This window comes from Myotis myotis, unplaced genomic scaffold (genome assembly GCF_014108235.1).
Source record: "Myotis myotis isolate mMyoMyo1 unplaced genomic scaffold, mMyoMyo1.p scaffold_m19_p_5, whole genome shotgun sequence".
In the NCBI taxonomy this organism is placed as follows: Eukaryota; Metazoa; Chordata; class Mammalia; order Chiroptera; family Vespertilionidae; genus Myotis; species Myotis myotis.
This window is the reverse complement of record NW_023416357.1, coordinates 65,732,361-65,759,961: the sequence shown is the minus strand read 5'-3', so window position 1 is coordinate 65,759,961 and position 27,601 is coordinate 65,732,361. Positions and strand designations below refer to the sequence as shown.

Genomic DNA, 27,601 nt, shown 5'->3' with positions numbered 1-27,601 from the left:
AGTAATGAAAAATGAAGTTTTAAAATTAGTATTTAATAAAAGCATAAGACTGTCATTATCGAATTCAGAAGTGACAAAGTAACAACAATGCAAAAGAGGATTCTAGACTTCTTTAATTAAAGAACTGGAAGGAAGTAGAAGTGATTTTTTTGTTTGTTTGTTTTTGAAAAGGCATGCCAGTAATAGTCATAGCATGATATGAGGCAAGATTAGGTTTATGGACAATTTGAAGGAAAATTCATCCGAAGCTGGGAAGGTGAAGGTGAGGTGCTAAGGTAATGGAAGAGTTAAAAATCATTCTTTAGTTGGCAAGCTTAGGAAACCAGGGGTGGTAAGTATACTATGATTGATAAAAAAATGGAATGAAGTGATTCTTTTGGGTATGGTGAAAAGGTGAATCTGATATTCAATATTCACATAATCAGGAGCTGCATTGTATATTTAGAGAGTACAATTCTATGGCATCCTCTCCAGCTTTTATCCACCCCCAATTCAAACTTTTTATCTCACACCAGAGCAAAAGATCAAAACACTTTTATAGGAAGCGATAATTTGGAAAGACTGGGCTATAAAGCCGGTTGAACTTGGTGTTGATAACTCAATAATGGATTTGGTTAGACCAGAGATCCCCTCTTTCTAGGAGCCCTATGCAAAGACAGTGAAGGCTGTTTTTGCCTTTTGTCATTGGTATAGCAGTTACTTAGATTCCAGGGTCTTTCTGTCCTTCCTCTCTGCCTTTCTGCCCCCTCCTTCCCATTTCGGTTGTAGGTGAAATTCACAATATGTGTGCTTGAGTCACTGCAACTGATTTCTCAAGATTCTGAATAATGATTTTAATTGGATAACTGACTGAAAAACAGAAAAGATCTTAATTTGGGGTATATTTCATATAGATCTGTCTCTAACTGATCTTGATCAATATCTCCCCTTGAGCCCCATCCTGTTTGTTCAGAGAAGAATTTGTTCTTACTTTATATTCAATAAATGAGTCACCAAAGTGTCTTAGCATGTATTAGATACCATTTAACATATGGGAAATTTTCCTTACCAGTGGAGTTAGTTTTATCTCAAATATTTCCTTATTAATTCAATCCAAACAAGCTTTTCAAAAATCTATATTTTGTAAATGTGTGTGCATGTTTCCATCATTAACTTAATAAAACTTTATTCCACTTTAAAATATTAACTTCTATTTCTCACTTCAACAAAATTGTCAGTATTTTTCCTTCTAATTCACTCATTCTTTGTCTTGAAAGAAAAATCAATGATCTCTATGCTCCAAGGTCTATATTGATCACATTCAACCTTCTTCCCCTTTCCTAACAAACAACAAAAACAATAAAGGAACAAACTCAAGAAACAAAAAATAAATTGAAAAGAGAAAGAGAAAGAAAATAACAACTATAGGCACCAAAGTCTGATGTGATTTCATAATAATAGAATAGAAAATATTTCAACAAACATATGGCATTACATGGTTGGGCTGCATCTTTAAGAGTCTGAGTAATCAATAGAAAATATAAATTTATTGAACATATTTTCTCACAAATACTTCACATGGTTTTGCTGTAAATTTTATGGCTTGTCACAGATACATACCTCTTCAGTAAGATTCTAGAAAAGGAAGGAAGATATTACCAGGAGTTGCACTACAGCTGTCACTTCATACTTACAGCAACGGCCTCCAGGATTTGTTTAACAGCATCTGCAGCATCTCGTTCACTGTAATATCCTTTTTCCACAATCCTAAAAAATACACATGCGCTCAGTTGAGTGGATGCTAAAAGAAGTTAGTTATATTACTGTTAAGGGGATGCATCCAAATAATTACAACAGGCTACCCTAACACCAGGACAAAAATTTCCATAAATTGGCACTTTTGAAACCTTTGGGTTTATTAAAGAAAATAAAAGACATTCATTTTCTATTAACATTATAAAAATAAAGAGGACAAATTTTTATTTTTATTTTTAAACTTTGTATTGTGAATCATTATAAGCATATACCAAGTTGACAATATGACATCAACCATTTCTGTACTTTCAGGAATGTTTTACATTTATTTTCTTCCATTACTTTGGTTTTCTTCGTTGGGTTGTGCATTTATACACGTATAAATGTTTTTCAACTTTTGATTTACATGATTCTTCTATAATTTTCTTAATTTTAGTTTATTTTGCAATATTGAGCTATACTTTTAGCCATACCATGGGCACATCCTCCTGGCATGCTTTCACTGCCTAAAGGAAACTTTTTCCTGCTTATTTTCTGTGCTCTTATAATCATTTTATATTAGAATTAAGTGAGACACCTCTCTCTTGCTGTTTATGTTTAAGCCAAATTGGTTTGCTTTTTAAAAATTGAAGTTAACAAACAATATTTTATTAGTTTCAGGTGTACAACATAGTGATTTGACTTTTATGTTCCTTACAATGTGATCACCACAAGTCTAGTAACCACCTGTCACTGTGCAAAGTTAATACGATGGCATCGATTATTGTCCCCACACTGTACATTACATCCCCATGACTTGTTTTATTTTTTACAACTGGAGGTTTGTATCTCCTTTCCCCCTTCACCCTTCTGACAGAGAGGTGGGCCAGGCTATCTTTTCTAGCTTCATGGCTTTTGACCTTCTGTGTTTTGTGTTTTGTTTTTGTTTTTTCATGAAGCATTAAAAGTATGATCTCATACTTTCTTTTTTTTTTAAAATATATTTTATTGATTTTTTACAGAGAGGAAGGGAGAGAGATAGAGAGTTAGAAACATCGATGAGAGAGAAACATCGATCAGCTGCCTCCTGCACACCTCCTACTGGGGATGTGCCCGCAACCCAGGTACATGCCCTTGACCGGAATCGAACCCGAGACCCCCAGTCCGCAGGCCGATGCTCTATCCACTGAGCCAAACCAGTTTCGGCTGATCTCATACTTTCTGAGATCTCCTCTATCTGGAACTTCATTGCCTTGCCTCTACCATCTCTACTCTGATTATTGGAGTTTCTCCCTAGCAGTTTCTCCTAAATATTGGGCTTTTTCTTAAGGGGTGTCAGTTATTAATTTCAAGAGTTCATAGGACCTTTGAATGCATTAGTCACTTCAGACCTTATGTGGATCCAGCCTTTACACTTCTCAGAAATTCGGATGGCAAAATGGATTTCAGCTGCTTTCCTTGTATTGGCTCATCCTGCTTCCCAATAATTTGGAGATTTTAGAAATTTGAGGTTTCTGCCACTCTTAGGTCACATGACCTCTTGTTAACCTTGGCTTCCTCTGACATAGATGCTAACACCAGGGGGCTCTTGGGCTTGTCATTTTTTCCTCACTCACGTGTATGTTAGGCTTCATGGGGATGCCTTGTCACCTGGTTTTGTTATGTTGTCTGTGAGTTTTTGTTTTTTCTGTCCTAGTTTCTCTGTCTATTCTTAAATTACTTTTTATCTTACCAGAATTTCAAGAGAAAACACATTTTGGAGATGGCATTGTAGATTAGCAACTTGCATAAGATGTTATTAGCTAATAAAAAGTTTGTAGTAAAGACGTGAAAAAGATCAACTCAAAACATAAAAGAGACAAAACAACTAATTTTCATAATTTTGGACTGAAATTTGTTTTAGATCATTGATTCCTCAAATAGTATAGTTATTTTTCAGAAACTATTTTCCTTTTTGAAAAAGAAATTAGCAAGAAGTTGTAAGTTCTCGAAATAGCTGGTGTTAAAAGTTGAATTTAAAATCTATAAAATGTTTTCATAATAGGGGATTAAGGGTGAGAAATGCAGAACCCAACATTTTGAAAAATAAAAGATTTCCCAATGATCATAACTGTCAAGATTCAGAAAAAATATATTGATACAGAAAATCCAATTATTTTATTTTCTCCATTCAATTATTTAGAATATTGTCAAGAAACACAAGCTCATCTTTTCAAAGGATAGAAGATAGAATATTTTTCCCTTTTTTGTTTCTTAGATAACTGGTATGCAACAGGATCAAATAAAATGTGAAAATACATTAAAATATTTGGGGGACTATTATTAATTGGTTCTTGAAAATCAATTTTCATCTGATATTTCCTTCCAAGAATACACATTTTTCTTGAATTCATGTTTGAGTTCATAGTCTACCTACTAAAAATGTAACTGAAATAATTTCTTGAACTATACTTTCTGAACATTTTAAAATTAGGTACAAGAGAAGGAGAAAAGGACTGTTGCATCAGAGGAAGTTGAAAACTTTGGCTACCATTATATTAACCACTGCATTTTGCTCTAAATATGGATTTTGTGGGACAACTACCACCCAACACAAATGTAATTAGTGTCTCTTCTGTGTACTGCACCTGCAAGCCTCAGATGAGACCTCACATAGTGGAGAAGTTATTAACAAAAACATTACCATAGATGCAATTCATGCTATATTACGGTTTGTACGGATGAAGGGTTTATTAATTCTGTTGTCAGAAATGTCTCTAGAGTAACATGTGGGGCAGGAGCACAAAATGCAGGCACCTTCCCTGCCTCATCTCAGTGTGAATTCTGCACACCAGAGCTTGGCCCTACCATCAGAATGCGACTGTTTCTCTTCCAGGCTCCTTCTTCTAAAAGGAACTTTGTTCCCAAGTTGATTTTTCATCAGAGTGTCACAGAGTTAGGTTCCTGGAACTCAGATATTCAATTTTAAATATTTTATAAGTTGCGCTACCACCAAGGCCATCCATGACTGACTAGGAAAATCAATAGCATGAACTTCTCAAGTTGCAAATGCAGGTTTATTACTCAAAACGAAGATGATAAGTGAAGATACTAGTGACCAAGCAAAGGAAAATGAAGTTCTGCAATCTTTATCTTTCCATTTAGGTAGCATGACTACAGTAGATGTTTTGAGCCAGTGCCTTCTACAGGTATGGTGGCAAACTTCTTAGTTTCTCACTAGATGGTTGCTTTGATCACCCAGAGAGACTAGCTCCAAGACTTACTCATAGTAGGTAATCAATAAATGTTCATGGAAGCAATATTAATTACCAAGTAAATGATGCCAGAAAAATTTCAGACTGTGGACATTTGGACAACTCCTTTGCCTATGTTCCTTATCACAGGGAACAAAAGCACTGAACTGGAAAGTACACGGGCCATGGATCCAGGGGAGAACAATCATATAGATGCTTCCCAAACCCATAGGTGGAAGGGTTACACTGGCCTTAGGAGGAAAGTCAGAGTCACATAGTTTCAAGATATCATTGTAATACATAAACCTTTCTAGAATCGTATTTTGAGCAAAATCAAAATGATTCAAATTCATTAAAATAGAGTAATTTTGTTCCATGAAGCAACACAAATTCCTACCTAAAATTTAGCTGGAAAAATTTTTTTTTAGTTTCCCATGAATTGAACATGCATATACAGTAAAGAGTTTGTAGCTTTACATAGAAAATACCAGGACTTCAATTTTTAGAAGCAATAAAATGTTTAATCATGATAGCGTTTTTAGAGCTGTAAATATAGGGGGATAATTATGGTTATTTTTGTTTTTATATTTAAACATACTTATTGCTGTATTTCTCTTCATATTTTATAAACTAAGTTCCTTTTCATGCTTTGTAAAATAATGAGAAGGCAGTTACAATGCCACCAACATCTTAAGATCATTTTCAAAGGCCCACGGCCATGTAGTTTGTTGCTACGCCACACAGTTTCCCATAGTTCCATGCGGTCTTGGTTAGAAGACTCAGTGCTAAAAGCAAAATCTTTCCTAGGATTTTAATAACAAACCTGACCCAAAAGGCTGCTTTGGGATCCTAGTTCTTTCAGGTCCCTGAGTCGCTAACTCGTCTAGCCGACATCTGGAGATCTGGGAAGGCAGCACATCAAGGTGTATTTCTCTGGGCTCCAGGCTGTGACTCTGTGGCCCCAACAGGCCTTCTACTCCAGGCTGTGCCTTTTCTTGCCACTGTTTGCTGTGTTAGCTCATATGCTACTCTTCCCCACAACTGGGTTGTTTTCCTTCTCATCATTTTAAAATTGTAGGAGAAAACACAGGCAATGCCTCTTTCTCTCCATGGATCTGCTTTAAAATACGACTTCTGTGCATTTGTTCTGTCACCTTAATTGCTGCAAATTGAATTGAGCGCATCTCCAGCTGGGCAGTTAGCACAGGCAGTGCAGCTGAAGAGCTCTAATCTGATCATATCCAGAGGCCTCAGACTTCCTGGCACGTACATTGGGAGCCTACTGCCTTCTCCACCAATGACAGCTTTTTTTCAAATGGCGATGTTATTGTGATTAGATGACTGTAGGTTAATGTGAGAAAGACATCGCTCTTATGAAAATGTGTACTAAAAGACTGAATGACAAAAGGTAAAATCCCCAAATAATATGAGTTTTAGGAACCAAGTCTTAAAGACTGCTAGTACATCATTATGCCGTTACATACAAAAAAAAAAATTACACTAAAATGAATTCCACTGTTTCCAATAAAACCTACCACTCCTTTATAAGCTTCATTCACTGCTTTTCCTCATTTCATCGATGGCCCATTGGTCTGTATTGATGCTTTTTCTAAGAACTTTCCCAAAGAGTATTAAATTCATATATTTAAAAAATAATTTCAAAGGTATTATTACCACCTGTTAAATTTGAAAGGTAGGGAGAGAGTGAGGAGACTATGGGTCAATGTGGGTGCTGGCCGGGAGCTGACAGTGCAGGAGGAAGGGAAGGCCAGATCAAATTGTAGACCTGGGAACAGAGACCAGGGATTTCTAGTTCAATTCTCTCCTACTATACAATAAAAGTCTGACCCAAAGACGTTATATAAAGTGCCCAAGAGTCCACTGTTTATTGAATCACTCATTTGACAAATATCCAGCAACTTCTTGCTTCCTGTCTCAAACAGCTTCTAAAATGGAGACTAAGGTTCTCTACCTATCCCCCACTAGTGCAACCTGCTTTGGGACATCACTTTGTCCTTCCCTCTTCCCTTTGCCTGCTGATTTATGATTTCTTACTTAAGATTCAGCTCAAAGACTCTATTCCTCCCTGAAGCCATTTCTGATTTAGAAGACTCCCATATTTTGTATCCCATGTACTGTTTATTTCCCAATCACAGCATTTATCATGAGAATCCTTATAGCCAAATCCGTGGCCAACCTCTAGCAAATACAAAGCATCATATTGTATGTCTTTTCTGTGCCAGTTCTTATCTGTATATATTGTTAGTCCCTTCTCATTTATTTATTCTTTTATTTTATTAATTGATTAATTTATTTATTTATAATGTTCAATAAATTTCTAAGAGTAGCGACTAGCCCAAGCAGGATGGAAGACCAAAACCTCTGGAACTTTCTTTTTCACATTATATCATAATTTTGTAGAAGTCTTTTTGGGGGCCAGATTTTCTTGGACGTACACACGAAATCACTGATTTTATTCCAAAAATGTTAATCAATATTCCTATGCAATTTACTGCTTATAGTCTACATGAAATGGAAAATTTCACTTGGACTTTTACTAAGTTTAGTTTTTTAGAAGCACCATAAAATAAATCTTTTATTGCTAATAAAATACAACCATTTTGCCCATAATGTACTAACATGATTATCTTTTCATCAATTGCTCCATTAGTGCATTCATTAGATACAATTAAGGCCATCATTAGACCAGGGATGAATTTTTATCATCACAATTAAATAAATTTGGTTTTTGACCTGGGTAAGGAAAAAGAAAGTATATTATGATTTTTAACTCTCAGAAAGAAAACAATGCATAGATAATAATAAATGATATATTTTCAGCTTGATACAATTTTAAAGATAACTGCAGAATTAAGTAATATAATGGAGAAACCAAGTTCATCTCAGATATGGCAACAGACATGTAGACAACAATATTAACGGGGAAAGACAGTCTACTGTCTAAGACCACTGAGAGTTTATAGAGTAGTTGAGTGCTTTACTGGCTGTCTGCCATTCTTTAGATGTATTCTCTTAATTCTGAATATTTCATCAATTTTCTCTGTAAATGAAATTTATCACCAGCATTCAGTTTTTTTCGTTTTTGTTTAAAGCTGAATTAACTCTATCCCATCAAAATAAGCTAGACTACAAGATGAGAGAACCAGAATTCTTTCATGAAAAAAAAGGTTGGGACATAAGGAAGGAAAGAGACTCATGATTCCAAAATAACTTGTACAAAGAGAGGTAGGTAGGTAAATAACATGTGCTGTTGGTAGACAATAGCTTCAGTGTGACATCCCTGTCCTGCAATTATTTACAATTAAAGAACATGAGAGTTCTCTCTGAGTTCTCCTTCAAGAGACCTCATGGCCACAAAGCTAGCAGGATTTAACTATACATAGACTCTAAATGTACCTAAAGAAGGAATATGTTCATGAAAGAGTCAGCTAAAGAGGTATTAAAAAAGGAGCTGCTATTGGCAAATTTTGGCAACATTCAAATAAGCTAGTCCAGATGAGTCTTGAATAAGCGTGGGAACATGGTGGTTTTAGAACAGGACTTTCCTGATATAATCAGAGTGATCAGACTGTGTCAGATCCGAGAACTGAGTGGAACAGAGTGTCTCAGCTTCCTTAGCATCAGAGAACTGCATCAAATTTGTTCTGAGGTTCGGAGAAGTTAAGCAAATCAGGTTAGTTAGTTATTTGTCCCTTAAGTATAGCTACTAGCCAACTGCCACAAGACGTATATATTTAAAAACTGATGCCCAGTTCCCTCAGTTGATTCATTTATTGGTGATGAATGAATATACTGAAAATGTTACAACTCTCAAAGTCTGCTCATTCATAGCACTTATGTTAAGGAAACTTCAACATATGTAATGAACAAATTATGTATCTGTTAAAGATATACAGGTAGCTCCAATCAAGCTGTGCCATTTTGCTCCTTCCTACCTGATGATCCAAACCTTCACTGGATAACATTTAAAACAGAACCTTTGAAAACCAATATAATTACTTTTAGAAGCTCCTGAGAGAAGTGCTTCCTCGCCCAACACAACCTAAACTTATCCCCTTTATTTTTAAATTATTTTTTAAAAATATTTTTTTATTGATTTCAGAGAGGAAGGAGAGGGAGAGAGAGCGAGAGAAACATCAATGATGAGAATCATTGATCTGCTTCTCTTGCATGCCCCCTACTGGGGACCAAGACCAAAACCCGGGCATGTGCCCTGGCTAGAATCGAACCTGGAATCTTCCAGTCCACAGGCTGATGCTCTATCCACTGAGCCAAACCATCTAAGGCTAAACCTATCCCCTTTAAGTATCTTCCTTCTCAGAGTCCACTTATCTTAGTGGTTGCTCATTCGTTCATTCATTCATTTAGCAAATATTTATTGAGAATTTGCTGTGCTTTAGGCACCTGGATACATCAGCAGATACATCAATCTCTTTTCTGTCTTCTGTCTACAGCCCACATCTTCTTAACCAATTTTATAAATCAACAGGACCTTTACATCTGTGCATAACTTCTTATAATTTCTAATATATACCTACTCAGTCCTTTGACTTCTTCCAATTTCATTATTTTTTTATTATGCCAATGAACACAGCAAAGGGGTCCCAAGAGATAATCAGGGTAAACAGGGAATTCTCCTGAGAAGACGGGGAAGGTGGAAAGCCATGGAGACCTGAAGCTTGTGTCTCTTAGACAAACAGTTTGTCTATATTATTATGCTCTACCAGTTTTCTAGGCACACTCCCAGCCATCCTCAAACCTCTGTCTTGAGTGATGAGCATATGAACAGACAACTAAAATTGGTTATTATTGAAAAACATGTTGTACTCTGCAACTTGGAACTCTTTACAGAGCCTAATAGAGAAAGTAGGCCTCAAATAGCCATTTGAAGAGTATTGATTTTTAAGAGCTTTTGGATCATAATAAAGAATACAATTATAACACCTCTAACTTTCTATACTTTTTAATCTAATGTTTTCTTACAAAATATTGGCATAAATCTTACTGTTTAGTTTAGATTTATTATGACTTTAGAAATTCTGTGTTTATTGGGGAAGTAAATTTTTGCAAAAGTAAGTAGATATAATGCTTCCCTTTTTATTCACTAAACATCCCAACTTTTCATCCACTTACATCTTATCAGGTTTGACTCTCCTTTTGTTCTACACTCCCCTTAAGATTTATTTTAGTAGAATTTATTAACTGGTATGATGTGTCCTTATAAAAAATTTCAGGAGAAATTTCCCTTTAATTCGTTTTTGGTGACTAGAAGCAAAGCCTTTCTGTGGTTGGATTTCCAGAACCAACTCACCTGTCAAACAGCTCTCCTCCTGTGACAAGTTCCAGGACCAGACTGATTTCCGTAGGGGTTTCAAATATCTCTTTGAGTTTTATCTGGAGAAAGATATAAAAAATGATCACACATTCCTTATTTTCACCTTTCTAAGAAATAGCTAAAGCTATGGCTAAAACAAAACTCTAACAGTAAGGTGTTGGATCATTGTCAATGAAAGGTCCATATGCCAGTATCAGGGAGCCTTTTGTCACTCTCTGGTTGTTATTATCAGTGACCTCATTTCTTCAAGGGTCCTTTTGAGTTTTGATATTATTCCTTTTGACAGATGAAAGATACCTGCCTTAGAAACACTTTCTAATTTTTATCAAAATATCTCGGTTTCTGGATTGCTGCAGAATCTTTACACATAAAAGCCTAAGCGACCAAACAACCAAATGACCAGTTGACTGGTCGCTATGGTGTGCACTGACCACCAAGGGGCAGATGCTCAATGCAGGACTTACCCCCTGGTGGTCAGTGCGCTCCCACAGCCAACCTCCCGTGGTCCCTCCCCATGGCTGGCCAACCTCCTGCAGCCCCTCCCTTCAGTGGGCCAACCTCCCGTGGCCCCGATTGGACCCAATCACCGGCCAGGCGGAGGGACCCCACCCATGCACAAATTCGTGCACTGGCCCTCTAGTTTAAAAATAAAAGCAAACAAACAAAACTTCTTAAGCCATTGGAAAGCATCATGGTTGCTGGAAATGCAAATTCATCTTCTTCCAGGAAGGAACTTGGAATCTGGGTCTGAGAACAGAGTAGGACCAGGGGAAAGTATGTGTTTGTGGAAAGCAGGAACCTCAACTACTAAAAAGTCACTGATAGATGAAGGAATCCTCAGAAATGTAGAGTGGCAATGATTTGATTGACCATAACAGGGATTCCAACACATTCAGATAATCCATCTAATTTTGGATATTTTCCTGAATACATCTGAGAATCTAGTGACAGGACTGATCTACATTTGAGGTCAATTCTACATTGACTTCTCTTTGAAAGAAAAAAGACGGACAGTGAAAAGTTGATGATTGTATGTGGCACATTTCATTGATTGCCTACGCAAAGCCCTTCTCCCCCTACGTAATTGCAAACAGAACTTTGAATTTGTTTAGGGAAGAACAGTGCCTGGCCTCCAAATATGGATGGTAATTGGTCTGAGCCACTTATGATAACCCTGCTCCCCATTTTCCCAGGCTCTATGAAGTTAAGGCTGCTCCTGTGACCAGCTCTGACCAATAAAATCTGAAGAGAATTTTATTGTAACTGGAAATTCTGAAAAAACTTTTACTCTTCTCATAGGACTCTGCTTTGGGGACTTTCCACTTCATTCTGTCTTGAATACAGACCTGAAGGCGTAAGAAGTATATGGAACAGCCATTTGAAGACCATGAGGGAAAAGCATGAAAGCAAAGGCACTGAGGGTGGCAGAACCAATGGATAGTAAGCATCTGGGTTTTGTATGACATCAGTGAGGGGCTGAACCAATGCTAGGAATGGCCTGCCTTCTGATCTCTTATAACTTAAGGAAAACATCTCCAGCGGTTCTCAACCTGTGGGTCACGACCCCTTTGGCGGTCGAATGACCCTTTCACAGGGGATGCCTAAGACCATCCTGTATATCAGATATTTACATTACAATTCATAACAGTAGCAACATTATAGTTATGAAGTAGCAACAAAAATAATTTTATGGTTGGGTTACAACAAGAGGAACTGTATTTAAAGGGCTACTGGTTTAGACCAATATATTCAAGTTTTCTGTTATTTATAGCTTGAATGCTATAAATAACACTGCTAACTCATATATTAAGTTTTAAGCACTTGGCTTTGAGCCTAAGCATTACAAGCCACCCTCCTGGATGCAACTTTCCCAGAGAAATGAGTAAAATACTTTCTTTAAGTAGTTGGCTCAACTCATAAAAACAAGTGATGGCCTGGAAACTGACTTTGTTCTTTTCACTTCACTGGCTGGAGAAAGCTTTTCTCCAGACCTTGCCCTCAGTGCCTTTGGACACAGCCTAAAGCACAGCTTCCGAAAACCTTTTGTTTTCCCCATTCAAGCACAGCATTTATTTGAACCTTCACATTGTTTCTGAAGCAGACACTCCCTCTGAGGAGGCTGAAATGACTTTTGAAAGCAATGCATTTTTTTTACAGGCTTTTTCAGTAATGGTGTATTAATAAGATGGACACACAGAAGGAAAAATACATGGCTTTACTAGCGCAAGACAAAGCTATCCAAATTTTAGCTATCCTTTAATGCATAAAAATAAAGAGGGTATATATTGCTGACCTGTCCATTTTTAAACTCTGTTGAAAAGGCACTATATTTAAGATTCATTCGGCTAAAGAATTGAAAGTTGTGGTCAGATGAGGACAAGAACCTGTGGCTGTTTATGGGTGGTGGGTGAATCTCTTTTCCATGATCAGCGTGGACAGTAAAAAACAAAAATCCCATTCTATTACTTTAGAGACAATTTGAAATAGTAGTTAAAAAATCACTTACAATGTTTGGATGTGAGAGGCGAAGAAGAACTCCTATCTCAGTTCTCACGATTTTTTTGTCCACCTAAAAGGCAAAATGAAAGAGAGAAACTGAAAGAAACTCCCACTTTAGAAATGTCTTAATTATAGCAGAGAATCAGAAACAGCAATCACTCACTACCTTGGTGAATCAGGTAATTGGCAGAGGCGCATTCCTAAGCTTTTTTCTTGTGTCTCCTTCACTCCCACCCTCCTTGTCTTTCCCCATGTCTTTCCTCTCTGCTTTATACATAAAGTAGAACTAGTTACACATACGGGACACAATTTACCAGACCCCTTGCCTGCCCCGTTTCCTATCAAAAGTCATTGCTATCACCATTAAGGCAAAAGTTCATGTCAACCTATTCCTTCTCTTTCTCTCCCTTTCTTTTATGAATCCCTGTCCCAAACCCACTGGAGCTGTCAATCACTTCACCTGTCTTTTTCACTCAGCAGTGGCCACATAAAGCAGCCTGACCAATCAGAGTACTGTTTCCTGGCCATAGTGATTGGGTCATGGATATCCACCAGACCCAAGTCATCCCAATCAGGGTCTTCCCTAGAAATTTTCCTCAAATAATAAAAAAAAAATAGGTATTTTCTTTTTCTCTGAAATTGTGAGATCAGAAAAAAAATAGAATATGCCACTACCAGTGTCCAATTTTGATACCATCTGCGAACTACTTAACTGAAAATAGAGCCAAAATAGAAAAAAAAATTTTGTTCTGAGGGGTGAAGAATGAGTATTGGTGACATAATGTAATCCACTGGATTCAGTTTGGCCTTTGAGATTTCTTACTATATGAGCCACTAAATTTCCTTTTCTATTAAGTTATCCAGAGTTAGTTTTCTGTTGCTTGCCATTAAGGAATCCTAGCTGGGCACCACTTGATCTCTATATTTAAAAGAGTAGCCATTTACTTTACATTAAAAATTAGGAGTATCCCCCTTTCTAGGTCAATGATTGACACTTTCAACCACAGTGAACTGAAGTTTTAGAAGTCATATACTAGAAAGAAAGGTCTTAGTGTCTGCCTCTCCCAAATAGCTACACACACTACTATACTGGAGATTAAAACAGATTTTTAAGAAGTATTTTAATAACTTAGCCTGGCCAGTGTGGTTCAGTGGTTGAGCATTGACCCATGAACCAAGAGGTCATGGTTTGATTCCCAGTCAGGGCACATGCCTAGGTTTCAGGCTCAATCTCCAGTGGGGGCGTGCAGGAGGCAGCCAATCGATGATTCTCTCTCATCACTGATGTTTCTATATCTCTCTCCCTCTCCCTTCCTCTCTGAAATCAACAAAAATATGTTAAAGAGAAAAAATGTATTTTAATAACTTAAAATAGAACAATAAGAAACTTGTTATATTTTAGCATAAGTAACATTGTCTTTAAAAATAACTACATTTTCCAAAATTAAAAAATACATATACTCCTGTGCTGAGAGCTGAGAAGGTTGGGGGAGAGAAGGGAGAAAAAAGTGAAAAATATGTGAAGAAGAAAGTAATGAGGACTAAATTGGAGGTTTGAGTGAGAAAGTGCAAAATGTTCTCTTGTAGAGTGAGAGAGCCTTATAAATTAAAATGGGGCCAATGAATATGATTGTGTGTTTTCTTTCAACCACTGGGATAAGAGCTGTACTACTTTGGTTAAGCTTCAGGGAGGTTAAAAGACCACTTCTTATGTTTGTTAATTACTGTTGACCACCATGGTCACACCTGAGTTACAGACCTGGGCATCAGCCACGCCCTGCGGACATTCAGGTTCTAATAGAAACGTGAAAACCGGCACCATTTCTTTGTAGTGCCATTAGTAATTTTTACATGGTTAAGACAGTACTTTTCCCAAAATGCTTTTTAAATTACCAAGAAGGCATGAAAATAAGGAAATTTACTCTTTTTTAAAATATATATATTTTATTGATTTTTTACAGAGAGGAAGGGAGAAGGATAGAGAGTTAGAAACATCGATCAGCTGCCTCCGGCACATTCCCTACTGGGTATGTGCCCGCAACCAAGGTACATGCCCTTGACCGGAATCAAACCTGGGACCCTTGAGTCCACAGGCCGACGCTCTATCCACTGAGCCAAACCGGTTAGGGCTACTCTTAATTTTACATTTCTTTCAATTGGGCAGCAAGTACTCAGTTGCACAATTCCCAACCATCTGAAGTGAGAGGCAGAACAATGTATACTCTCAGAGGCCCTGAGATACCCCTTCGATCTTAAAATGAAGTGATTATTTCTTAGTTATAAAACTGAGTAATTAGGGATCCAAGAAGCTTATGACTTTGTAATTTGTAAATTAACAAATGCAAAAATTACTCCTGGAAGAATTGCATTTTAAGGCCCATCAGTTGCATCTTGGGTTGAATCTTTTACTGAGGGTAGCTTTGAATAGGGGAAAGCCCAGACATGCTTAGAACCTTGCCTGTTGTTTTCCTAAGATAATTAAGACCTTCAAATACCCTAGTTAACATTACTCAAGGATGCTAAAAACTTCCTAAAAAAAAAACAGCTATAGGGGGAAAATGTTTTTAAATGACTTCAAAAGTAGAATAATCATGCTGTGGGGCTGGAATCGGAAAGAAAGAGATCTTAAAGATTTAAGGTTTGAAACAACACCATTACTGATTTTGCTGCCCAGCAGGATTCTTCCTCGACGTGGAAGCGTGGATTTGACTCCCTTCCTGAGGAAGCATCCTAACATGAGTGAACCCCAGAGCTCTACTTTGCTCCCAGGTCTTTCCAGAATTAGCAACTAAAGTTTCAGCTCAGTCCTTTTCAACATCTTTTTCTTTATAGGAATGTGCACATCCTCAATGCACTCCCATCAGCATGGCCTTAAGCCTCTTTTCGGTGGAAGGACTCATAGTTTAAAAGCTCCCCTATGCATAATTGGGTAGATAAGCGCACATTCCTGCCCATGTCCCAGCATTGCTCCCTCTCCGATACTTGCCAGGACTATTTTAAATGAAAAGAGACTCAAACTGGAAAAATAAACCCTAAAATATCTTTGACTAAAATGTTAAGTGTTTGTCCTCCCAGATATCCAGTGGTGCTTGTCTTATGAGAAATTTCAATTATGATAAGAAACAGAGAATTGTGATAAGAAACTTTAAAATAAATTTTCAAATGTAACTATGGTAGGTAAATCTTGACACCCACATTCCCCTTCATAAAAATACATTGGAATTTAAAAGGTGAAGATGATCATCTTGAATCTGCTTTGATTTATCAATAAAAGAAATCATTTGCAGCTTATAGTGCTCTAGTATGTATGTCACACATTGAAACTCATCACAACACCTACATGTGTCTTGATGCCTTGCTGGAGAAACAGTTCTAGACTATTCTGATCTCAAATCTCAAAGAAAAATCCTCCCAGCGACAGCTGGAGATGTTGTAGGAGGATAAAAACCATTGTAGATATAACCATCCCTTCGATAGAGCTTTCAAACTTCTGGGGTAGAGATAAATATGAGCAGCTTGAACTGAATGTATCCTGTGATACTGACACTTGCAGCAGAAAGGAAATTGGAGCTCGACATACACAACTGCACCTGGACCATCACTGCATCGCCTCTACCATTGAGACAAAGAGCAGGAAGAGCCACGGCAAGCGATGCCTCTATTTTGTATATTGTACACCTCCAGTTGTTCTTTCATTTGTTAGTGGCTGTTGCATGCAGATACTCCTTAGACAAAGGTTTTGACAGCACTGGAAAAGAGATATGCTGCTTGTATTCTCTGCACATAGGGAATATTATGTAACCTTGTTTCCCAGTGTGACTTAGAACTGCATCAGCTTCTCTGTGTCTGTGTGTACATGAGGGCTTTTTCATCTTTTATACGCGTAGCAATCCCCATCATCTAGTTTTGGTCCTAAATATGGGCCATGAACACTCCTGACCTCTTATTTGTCTTTTTCAGGACCTAGTTGGTATAAGTGGGAAGGGCCTGTTGGGGACTGGAAAACCCTGGGTTCAAATTCTACAGGCTATTACGTACTTTGGACATGTCACTTCTCTAAAACTCCTATAAGTAATCCACCCCCTGGGGCACTCGGGTTAACATGTGACAGGGGCTACCACACAGTGTTTACGGATGAAATACAGGCTCCATTCTCATTAGCATTATGCTCCTTTACTGTTAAAAACTACTGAAGTGGCAAATGCTGATTCGAGTGCTTACTTAAAAAAAGGGGGGGGGGGGGGAAGATAGCTGAAAGCTAATTCAATCCTGAAAATTATTTGGACCTCTTCTAATTAATATCCTCTATACATAGTCACTGCTTCCTCTCTCTTAACAAAGGAAAGGTTTTGGAGTTCCATGATTTGGTCTTTTGTAAGCCTTGTTTCTCTCCTCTCTTCTTCCCGCTTTGGATGGATGGATGCAGCTTTGATCACCATTCAACTTTGTGCCATGAAGAAATACAAAAATAAAAACGGATTAAAAATGATTTCCCTGTTAACACGAAGATTCTAGATTTTCTCCTTCTCACAAGGTGTGAGTCCTACGTTTGCTTTGAGGCTGACAGGCTCTGTTCCTCGGGCTCTCTCAGCTCTCCTGCTTGTGGTCCTCTGGGTACCAGTGCCCCAGCCCCAGGCTCCTGACCTTGGGCCCCTGTCAACTTCCTGCTGCCCAGCACCTCTCCTTTGGTTACAAGACCTTTCTCATACAGCTCTCTGAGAAATGTCTAGTCTTTCTCTTCTACTTGGGTACAGTAACATAAGTTCTCCCTCTAAGATTTCCTCTATTTTGGCTAGTTATACATCTCCTTTTTCTGCTCCATAGACTCCATATGAAGGGTAAAGAACACTTTAACTCCAACAAACTACTACTTAGAAAAGTACTAGAGGGTTACATGTGATAACTTGAGTGGATGGTGTAACTGTAAAGTTTGTTTTGTTTTAGGCAACAGAAAACAGGCATATGCCTATATTCTCATATTCATTCTCATATTCTCTCTCTCTCTCTCTCTCTCTCTCTCTCTCTCTCTCTCTCTCTCTCTCTCTCTCCTTGTCTTGTCCATCCATTCTTTCAGCTTGCCTCTGAATTATGGTGTTTAATTTAAACAAAATATCTATAAGAGTTTAATATAATGGCATGATGGATAAGCAAGCTGAACTTTGTCACATTCTAGCAATATTTCTATCAAAAAAGAAAACAAATCAAACTCTAACAACGAATTCTCTAGAAGAATGTTCAGACTTCCAAGTGGCTCTTTGACTGGTGAGGCATACCGATCAGGCCAAGCTTTTAACATTCCACCCCACTACCTTTCTTCTCTTGTAGACATATAATTGTCACAAACTGAACAGAAATATCCCTGTTCCTATTCCAGGAAACCTGGTTTAATAGTCCCTATGAAAATCAATAGGTTCCAACTGACAGAATGCTTGAGACGTTTTGCTTCACTTGATGCGGCTTGTTATCTGCAAACTATTTTCCTTAATATGTTCTGAGACCTCAATTGGGCCAAAAAAGTCCATTTCAGTCAGTGATTTCTTATTCTCCTCTCCATCACTGACCAAAGGTGACCTTTCCTGCACATCTCGAGCATACCCATGAACGGTCAAAAGTGGCTAGAGTGGTGTAAAAATGCATATCTTTAACCCAAATTGACCCAGCCCTCTCTATTATGTACATCATAGCAACTGAAAAATGAATGACCCATGGTTAGTTTTCTATGTTCTCACAGGTTAGATAAAAAGAGAAAAGATCAGGTTTTCCTCAGTTTACCCAGTGGTATAAATGGTACTATTTCTGCTTTGGAACTAAGGAACCTGAAAACCTCCTCTAATGGAGATGTCCCAGAGGTCCACCTATAAGAGTTGCAAGGAGGCCTGTGTACATTCTATAGTTTAATCTAGAGCAACCTTTCAAATTCTCCTGCATCATCATAGTTATATATACTCAAATGATAACTCATAAGAATATAAGGAAAAGTGACTAGAAGTTAAAAACTAACTCATAGGATGATTAGCAAGTCACAATGCATGGTTCTTCATCTAACTGAGAAGAGCATAAAAGGCCAAACTAGCACCTATGAAAAATTTTATATAAGTTATGGGCATTTAACTAGGTGAATGTCAATTAAATTATTCAGGAAAAACATTTCCAGAAATTTATAGGTAACTTTATATTATAATAACTAAAAAATGACAAAATTCAGACTTGGAGCAGCTTCTACACTGTGGTCTAGTCACACTGCTCCAGTGGTAAGAATCATAAGTGGTAAGAGCTACAGAGTTCAAAGTGTTCCAAATGTAGGAATTCCAGGCACTCAAGATTTGTTTAAGTGTGAGGCAATCTGATCAGAAATCTTTATTAAGTGCCACATTAAATTTATGGATACACTATATATCCCCATTTTTAGCAGAAATTTTAAAGGTATTCCAAAAACAATGTAATTAATTTTGTTCATACAGAAATGCACAATATGTCTGGTGCTGCTAACTGTGCAGTTTAAAAATGATTTCGGAGAGAGGAAGGGAGAGGGAGAGAGGGATAGAAACATCAATGATGAGAGAGAATAATTGATAGGCTGCCTCCTGCATACCCCCTACCAGGGATCGAGTATGAAACCTGGGCATGTGCCCTGACTGGGAATCAAACCATGACTTCCTAGTTCATTAGTGTACATTCAATCACTAAGCCACACCAGCCAGGATAACTGTACAGTTTTAAATCAAGCTAATGAGAGCATTAGAATTGCATAGACTAAACTGGTACTATTATAAAATATCTGTCTGATCCCATTTTAATTAATAATAAGAATAATGTTCACCTTTATTATATGCTTTCAGGGTGATGAGAAATATGTTACATACATTATCTCATTATTATCTTTGATAGAACACCATGAGCTAGACATTCTTAAACCCATTTTACAGATGAAGGAAGTGAGACTGAGAGATTTACATAATTCGTTGTAGAGTCACACAGGGAGTAGTGGCAGAAGTGATCCAGAACCCAATGTGTCTGGCTCCAGAGCCCACAGCTGCATAGCCATTTATCAGGAGAGTCAGAATACCTATACATTATGAATTTACACACTGAGATTAATTCTTAGATTCAATACTGTGTATTTCAAGAAAGGGCAAAGGTTCTACAGTAAACTGAATGCAACCTTTTCCAAGAATTAAGCCACATAGTTCAAAATTTCATCTGAATTCCAGAATTCAAATATTTGTCTCCAAAATTCCAGGGACACTATAAGTTACTGGTGAGCATAATTTTCTTACATCTCAATCAGTTCTTTAAAATGAGCGTTACTGATAGCACCAAAATGTGTGATTATTTAAATATACCCTGAGGTGTGTATTCCTAAAGACGGTAAAGCAAATAAATCATCCCTGAAATAGTGGCTCCTTATCACCATGTCAATCTTCAAAAGTTGAGATTCCATTTTACTCAGCAAAATTCGGTCCAGGCTGAAGGTTCCAGGTGCTTAATGTCTTCAATTTTAGCCCACACACTCCCTTTTGTGCAGTTTTTAAGATCAGCATATTCAGTCTTGCAGCATCAGTTAAAAGGTTCCATCTTGTAAATCACTGGTTGTCCTACTAGCTGTGTCTGTCAGATTCCTTTAATACCCCAAAGTCATTAACCTGAAGAAGTAGCTTAGTAAATCTTTCAACTCTAACTCAATTTCTTCTAAATATCACATCAAATGGGATGACAAAGGGCTCATGCATAAAGGGAAAAAATCACCTTCTTTCCTTCATACTTGATTCTTGTTTTACAAAGTCATAGTAAGTTCCACTCTGCCTGCAAACGAATTCGTTCTTATGTGCAAACTAGAGGCCTGGTGCACAAAATTCGTGCGCTGGGGTTGGGGGGTGTCCCTCAGCCCAGCCTGCACCCTTTCCAATCTGGGACCCCTCGGGGATGTCTGGATACCCGTTTAGACCGATTCCTGTGGACATCCCTCTCACAATCCGGGACTGCTGGCTCCCAACCGCTCGCCTGCCTGCCTGATCAACGCCTAACTGCTCCCCTGCTGGTCTGATTGCCCCTAACTGACCTTTCCTGCAGGCCTGGTCCCCCGCAACTGCTCTCCCTCCCCTACTGGCCTGATCGCCCACAACTGCCCTCCCCTGTCAGCCATCTTGTGGTGGCCATCTTGTGGTGGCCATCTTGTGACCATATGGGGCGGCCATCTTTGACCACATGGGGGTGGCCATCTTGTGTGAGGGTGTGATGGTCAATTTGCATATCACCTCTTTATTATATAGGATGAGGTATTCAGGAGTAAATGGCACTGCCTGTGAGCCTGTAACTATTTCAAAATAAAAGGTACAAAATAGGACATTTTTGCCAAAGAGGAGAGAGTATCGATGCCACTCCTAGTGATTTGACTTTTTCAGTACAAGAATCACTAATCCAAAGTGGAAAAAATTATAAATACCCACCTAAAACAGCCACTCAATTAGTTTTTCTCTCTCTAACCCTTATCCTCATTAAAGATGCAATGAGACAAGATAACATTTTTTCTGAACACATCCAGGTTTTTTTCAGTACAGAAAAAGCTGGGTCAACTATCGGTTTCTATTTTCTGGCACTAAAATACACCTATAATAGAGAATCACCAATATTTACCATAACATTCAGAAGCTGCAAGATCTGGAAATGCTTTCCGAATGTTGAAAGTAATGTTAAAAGTTATAGAGAACAGGATCTCAATGTTGAAGCTATGTCTTTCTCAAACTTTCTGTTATGAGAATTTTCATATATGCTGCAATATTGAAATACCATCATGGACACTAACATACTGTCCTAAATTCAATAATGGTTTTTGTTACATTTTCTGTCTTTCTTTATCTCTACCTCCCTCCCATATTGTCTCTGTCTCTCTGTCTGTCTGTCTGTCTGTCTCTCTTTTGGTTGGTATGTTTTTCAATATAGTCAAATTCTCTGAATTATAGTTTTCCTAATATATGGTATTATATCCATTTATAAAATATATGGTAATAAAAATATCTGTATTATAATTACATGTTAATTTCCCACAGGGATATTTTATTAGCTAAAATACCCAATGGTCTGAACATGATAAGTCATGTTCATTATCAGTATTAACTATGTCCTGTACCTGACCAACAATGGGATATGAATTTCTCCATAAAAGCTGGTGCTTTAGTCTATCTTCCTAGGGATAAATTAGAGTATTTGTCTACCGCACAAATATATAAGTGCCTAATGTATTCTCAATGATGATCAGGGTGTTTTATTGCCAATGTAAACTGAATTCTTTATAAAATATTAAGCTATGAGAAAGGTTCCTAATACTACCACAAAATAAAATGTGGGTAAACTGTCCTGAAAAAGTACTTAAATAAATCCTGGGAAAGAGGATTATTGTTGTTATCAAATAATTAACTGTAAAAGAGATAGGAAACTTTCATTGCACTTCTTAGATAGTATTATGGGAGGAACTGTGCCCAAAATGATTTGTTGAAGTCCTAACCCCCTAGTACTTCAGAATGTGACCTTATTTTGAAATTGGGTTGTTGTAGATATAAGTAGTCAATTTAAGATGAGGTCATACTAGAGAAGGGTGGGCCCTTAATCCAGTAGGACTGGTGTCCTTATAAAGAAGAAGGATATTTGGATACAGACTTGCACAGGGGAAAGATGATGTGCAGACGTGCAGGGAGAAGATGGCCATGTGACAAGGAGGCAGCAAGTAGAGTGATGCATCTACAACAAGGAACAGCAATAGCTGGCTGCCACTAGGAGCAAGGAGAGAGGCATGGGACAGATTCTCCCTCAGAGCTCTAGCAGAAACCAGCCATGCTGACACTTTGATTTTAGACTTCTAGCCTTTGGAGCTGTAAGAGAATAAATTTCTGTTGTTTTAAGTCAGTTGTGGTAACTTAGTACGGCAGCCTTAAGAAACCCTCACAGATCGGTGATAGATAGATAGATAGATAGATAGACAGACAATCTTTCAGGTTTCTTAAGTTTAGTTCTAGTCATAAAATGACAACCTAACAAACTATCCAGTGAAATAGTTTAGTGGTCCCAAAGTTGTTGAATTAAATAATATGTATCTACTAGATTGAGCCACATAAAATTGCCATTTTGTAGGAAAAAAATAATTTAATAGAGGTAATTTTATGTGGCTCCTATAATAGATTGCATAAATAATTCAAGTTTTTTGAAACCCCCCTTTTCTCCTCAAGAGCAGATCCTTGACTGGATTTGCTAGGAGATTACTGTTTTCCCTGCATCACTTTCCCTCTATAGATTCTTCAGCTTCATTCACTTCACTCAGATACGGAAGTTACCATCTCCATGACCTATGCGGAATAAAACACTGGGGGCAATTGCCCCTTGAGGTTTTTTTTTCCTCTCCCCCGCCCCCTCCCGTGCTCCTCTCCTCCTCCTTGAAGTTTTGCCTGCTAGTTCTCTCTCCTCTCCATGCATGGTTTATTCTAGAAAACAATGCCGGGGGTTCTATCTAATGCATGTTCAAAGCTGGGTTTCCCCAGGGGATTTTCTCTCCTTCCATTTGGCATAGCAGTGACTGTGTTTGACGTCTGCCTTGCAGCATCGCTCTGCAGCTCCATCTGACTCTTGGTTCCCGTCCACGTTCTCTTCCTGCCTGCCTTCTGAGGAAGATGTTTCCACAACAGAGGTGGAGAAGAGAATACAGTGAGGGCAAACAAGAGCTTTACTTTCCAATGAGAATGAGTCAGGAGCCTACCAAATGTCTCATCCAAAGTTTTTGACTTAAACCAGCACTCACTTGAGCATTCACAAGTCATTTCTGAATGTTTATTTTTCTATATTTTCATATATCTAGTCCCTTTAAAGGTTTCCTCAAATATGAGACGAAAAATAACCACTCACAAATTTTAATGACAATGCTTTTAACCTGCAGGAAAGGATACAACCAAGTCCAAAAACGTCTCATGTGTGATTCTGGATAAAGCATGCCAACTTAGTGAGATAAGAAGTAGATATTTAACAGAAAATTCTATTTCATAAAAAATTTAATATTCCTTAGTTCAAATAAATTTTATGATTATAAGAAACTGATTTAAGAGAAAATTCCAAACCTTGCTAATCAAAAGATTCCTCCACATTCTGGAATAACTTAAATCATTGCCTACACCAAACAGGAAATCCAGAATATAGAGTTGATTAGTAGCAATTGCCATTAAATTACCAGCTTCAGCCCTGACCAGTTTGGCTCAGTGGATAGAGCGTATGCCTGCGGACTAAAGGGTCCCGGGTTTGATTCCGATCGGAGGCACATGCCTGGGTTGCGAGCTTGGTCCAACATGCAGGAGGCAGCCAACCAATGATTCCCTCGCATCACTGATGTTTCTATCTATCTCTTCCTCTCCCTTCCTCTCTGAAATCTATAAAAATATTTTTAAAAATATTACCAACTTCAATTAAGCTGTCATTGTTAGTTTGCTATGGCTTTAAATTCTCAGAGATTGTTTCCCAATATCATGCTACTTCTACTCGACTGAAAACCCTGTGCTATTATTCTCATCTTCATTATATGAGATTCTAAAATTTCCCTGTGCCAGACGATGCATAAACAGCTGGTGATACTAAGCTGTCTTTAGGAAAAAAAAAGTCCATTGCCCTAAAGCTGGCATTATTTGACTTCAAATTTATGATACATCTCAGTATACTTTATAACTGGGTTTCCAAAGTATATATATTTAACATATTTGTTGACATAAAATTTGAGAAAAGAAGAATGTGCTATAAAAGGAAATGTTGTCTTTTTGTGGTTTTATAAGGAGAAACAACCTAAGGACAGAAAATGTTTGTGGGGCATTAGAATGACAAATGCCCTCTGGGGCACGCGGTGTAGTAGTTACATCCTACTGGCATTTGTATTTTGAACTTTCACCTGCATTTCTCACTCACTGGAGATGAGCCTAAGTAACTTTTGCCTCCTCAGCTCTCCTACAGGTATAGAGCAAAAAGAAGAAACCCCCAAACAAACGTTCTTAGATGAGCCAGTTCAGTCCCAGAGACATTAGCCTTTGTCCAGGTGTAACTCACTGAAGCAAACCCAACATTTGAAATCTTGGCCTGTATGTATATCTAAAATCATGACTGATACACAGAGCAAGGTTCCCCTGCCAGCTCCACATGCTTTTCCTTTCCACCCTCCTCCCCCCCACATCCAATCTGAGATCCAGCTGCTTTCAGAGCCACAAGCAGCATCAGACAACAACATTCATCTGGTTGCACCCTCATAATTGAAATTCAAATGAGTTAACTGCAACAAAGTGGCTCTTTGCCCTTGGAATCAGGGCGTTTGGCTTCTTCAGGTAACAGATCCCTTAGTGATGCTAGTATATATAACGAAATAAACTTACTGTTTTCTTTAACACTTTGAGAGCATAAGGCTTCTGAGTCCCCTTCTGTTTGCATCTGTACACAATGGATGTAGCACCCCTTGAGGGGGAAAGAGACAAAAAGAAAATGTTATGCTCTGAACATGCAATAAAGGGGAAACCTTGAAAATACAAATCTCTTGCAGTTACCTGAAGTATGGTACCTATTTGCTTTTTTAACAATGGACAGGTTATTTTGATTTTCTGAATTGTATAAATCATCCCTTTTGATTGAACGCCTTATTGATTGAATGACTATCCCATTAATTATGATCTTACTGGTTATCGAAACACATTCTTCTGTACCTGGGAAACAGGACAGCACAATTACCCTAAATTGTTTTAGTGGCCACAGGTGGTGCGTTCCAGCTGCCTCAGTGGTCCCGAGACCAGGACAGCACAATTACTCTAAATTGTCCTGACAACTCAGTGGTCGGGAGACCTGGGGGCTCTAGATAATGTGTTTCTATCAACTTAGTGATCCGGAGACCCAAAACTGTAATTTAGATAACATGCCTAAGTTTAACCCAGGTTACCCAAGGGCTCTAGATAATGTATTTCTGTCAATTCAGTGACCCCAAGACTCGAAACTGTAATTAACATACTTAATTCTGCTTCTGTAATCTGCTTTTTTGCGAGCCAGGTGCCTCATTCCAAACCCTGAGATGTAATCAATACCTTTGTGATTTTTGCCTATATAAGTCTGGTTTTGCCACCATCTTATTACTATGAGATTTGGGGATGACCCCTCATAGTCCCAGATTGCAATAAATGTGACTCTTTAATTCGACTTCTTGAGGCGTCCTTCTGTGATTCGTGGGGTACATTACAACATACCCTCATAGTTGACAACTGTTTATAATTTCTACTATAGAACCCGCCCAACTGTTGAGAGTATTTTTTTCTCTTGCAACTGAATATAGTTGGCTCCAAAAAAGTCCGAGGTTTTCCGGTCTGCTCTTTTCCTTTGCCCCACCCCTACACAAGTAGCAACATGTTTACAGCTGTTGCAGCCAGTGGCTCTGGAATAAACTAGGCCTTCAGGTGAGAATGGCTTGTTGGGTGCATATCCACTCAACTTGAGAACCCCTGAGCTTTCCTAAAAGTATGAGTCTGGAGTAAAGGGAGGCATGGTGGCTTCAGTGAGAGGATTTAAGTTCAGCCCTTGGCTCTCACAGTCAGGACAGTCTCCACTACTTGGCAAGGGAGCTGGGGATCTCTAAGAATTTACACCACTTGGTGCCCTGGCATTCTCCTAGAGCCAGTGTTAGTCCTACAGAGATCCTGGCTCCTTTGTGTTGGTAAATACTGCTACTACTCATTTCACATGCCCTAACAAAAAGAGTTCTGTGAAATGTTCAAGAGAAAATACTATTTAAAATGGTGAGAGATATATGGGGGGAAAAAGCTTGAAGGAGCCCAGCCGGTGTAGCTCAGTGGTTGAGCGTCAACCTAAGAACCAAGAGGTCACTGTTTGATACCCAGTCAGGGCACATGCCCGGGTTGCTGGCTCAGTCCCCAGTGGGGGGTGTCCAGGAAACAGCTGATCAATTATTCTCTCTCATCACTGATGTTTCTATCTCTCTCTCCCTCTCCCTTCCTCTCTGAAATCAATAAAAAATACATTTTTTAAAAAAGGTTTAAGGAGTACAGAACGTTTTTTGGTTTTTTTTTTGTTGTTGTTTTTTTACCTATAAAAGAAAATGGTAAAAAGCGGCTCAATACCTAACTTCATGTATGTGCCAGGTTATTGACAGAATACTAAAAAGTAGGACAGTGTGATCCCGATGCTCCCTCTCCACACAGGAGAGCAAGAGAACAAGACAGGTACAAAGAGACTCACTGACAAGCAGGTTTAAATCTCAACTTAGGAAGGAGAACTTCAGATAAATCTTAAAATAAGGTCAGTTGAAGTAAATCTGTCAGACTTTGAAGATTAAGCTGAAGGACCTCTTATGATATATACAGTCCTAAGGTTTTGAAATTTTAAGCAGAACAGAAGTATACAAGTCAAACAGATGCCTACACACTACACATTTTAAATAGAGTCAGGAGGAGTCAGAAATTGGTATTGTAAATGCTAATAGATTTAAAAATTTCAACATTTAAGATATAACATATACATAAAGAAATAAAATTTTCTAGAAATGGAATAAATGAGGGTAAATATATAATTCATTGTATTTTTAATTGCTCTAGAAGACAACTATCTAAAGCCAAAATATTGACAATGCATTGTGTTTACAGCATATGTAATAGTAAAATGCATGACAACAATAGCATAAAGAATGGGGGAAAGATAAAAAAATAAAATAAAATAAAAAATAAAGAATGGGGGAAAGAAATAGGAGAGCAAGAGAACAAGACAGATACAAGTATTATCCTTATACTAT

General features: G+C 38.0%; 1 protein-coding gene across 1 annotated transcript in view; it reads right to left on the bottom strand.

Annotated features, from left to right (window-relative positions):
• Positions 1-27,601, bottom strand: part of CAMK4 (calcium/calmodulin dependent protein kinase IV) — a 145,386-nt gene that overhangs the window by 44,992 nt on the left and 72,793 nt on the right. The window contains exons 2-5 of the mRNA XM_036310108.1: positions 25,191-25,269; positions 12,809-12,871; positions 10,279-10,361; positions 1,674-1,746 (exon numbers count right to left, since the gene is read on the bottom strand). Of these exons, the coding sequence (XP_036166001.1) occupies positions 1,674-1,746; positions 10,279-10,361; positions 12,809-12,871; positions 25,191-25,269 (298 nt within the window). The remainder of the gene's footprint in view (positions 1-1,673; positions 1,747-10,278; positions 10,362-12,808; positions 12,872-25,190; positions 25,270-27,601) is intronic.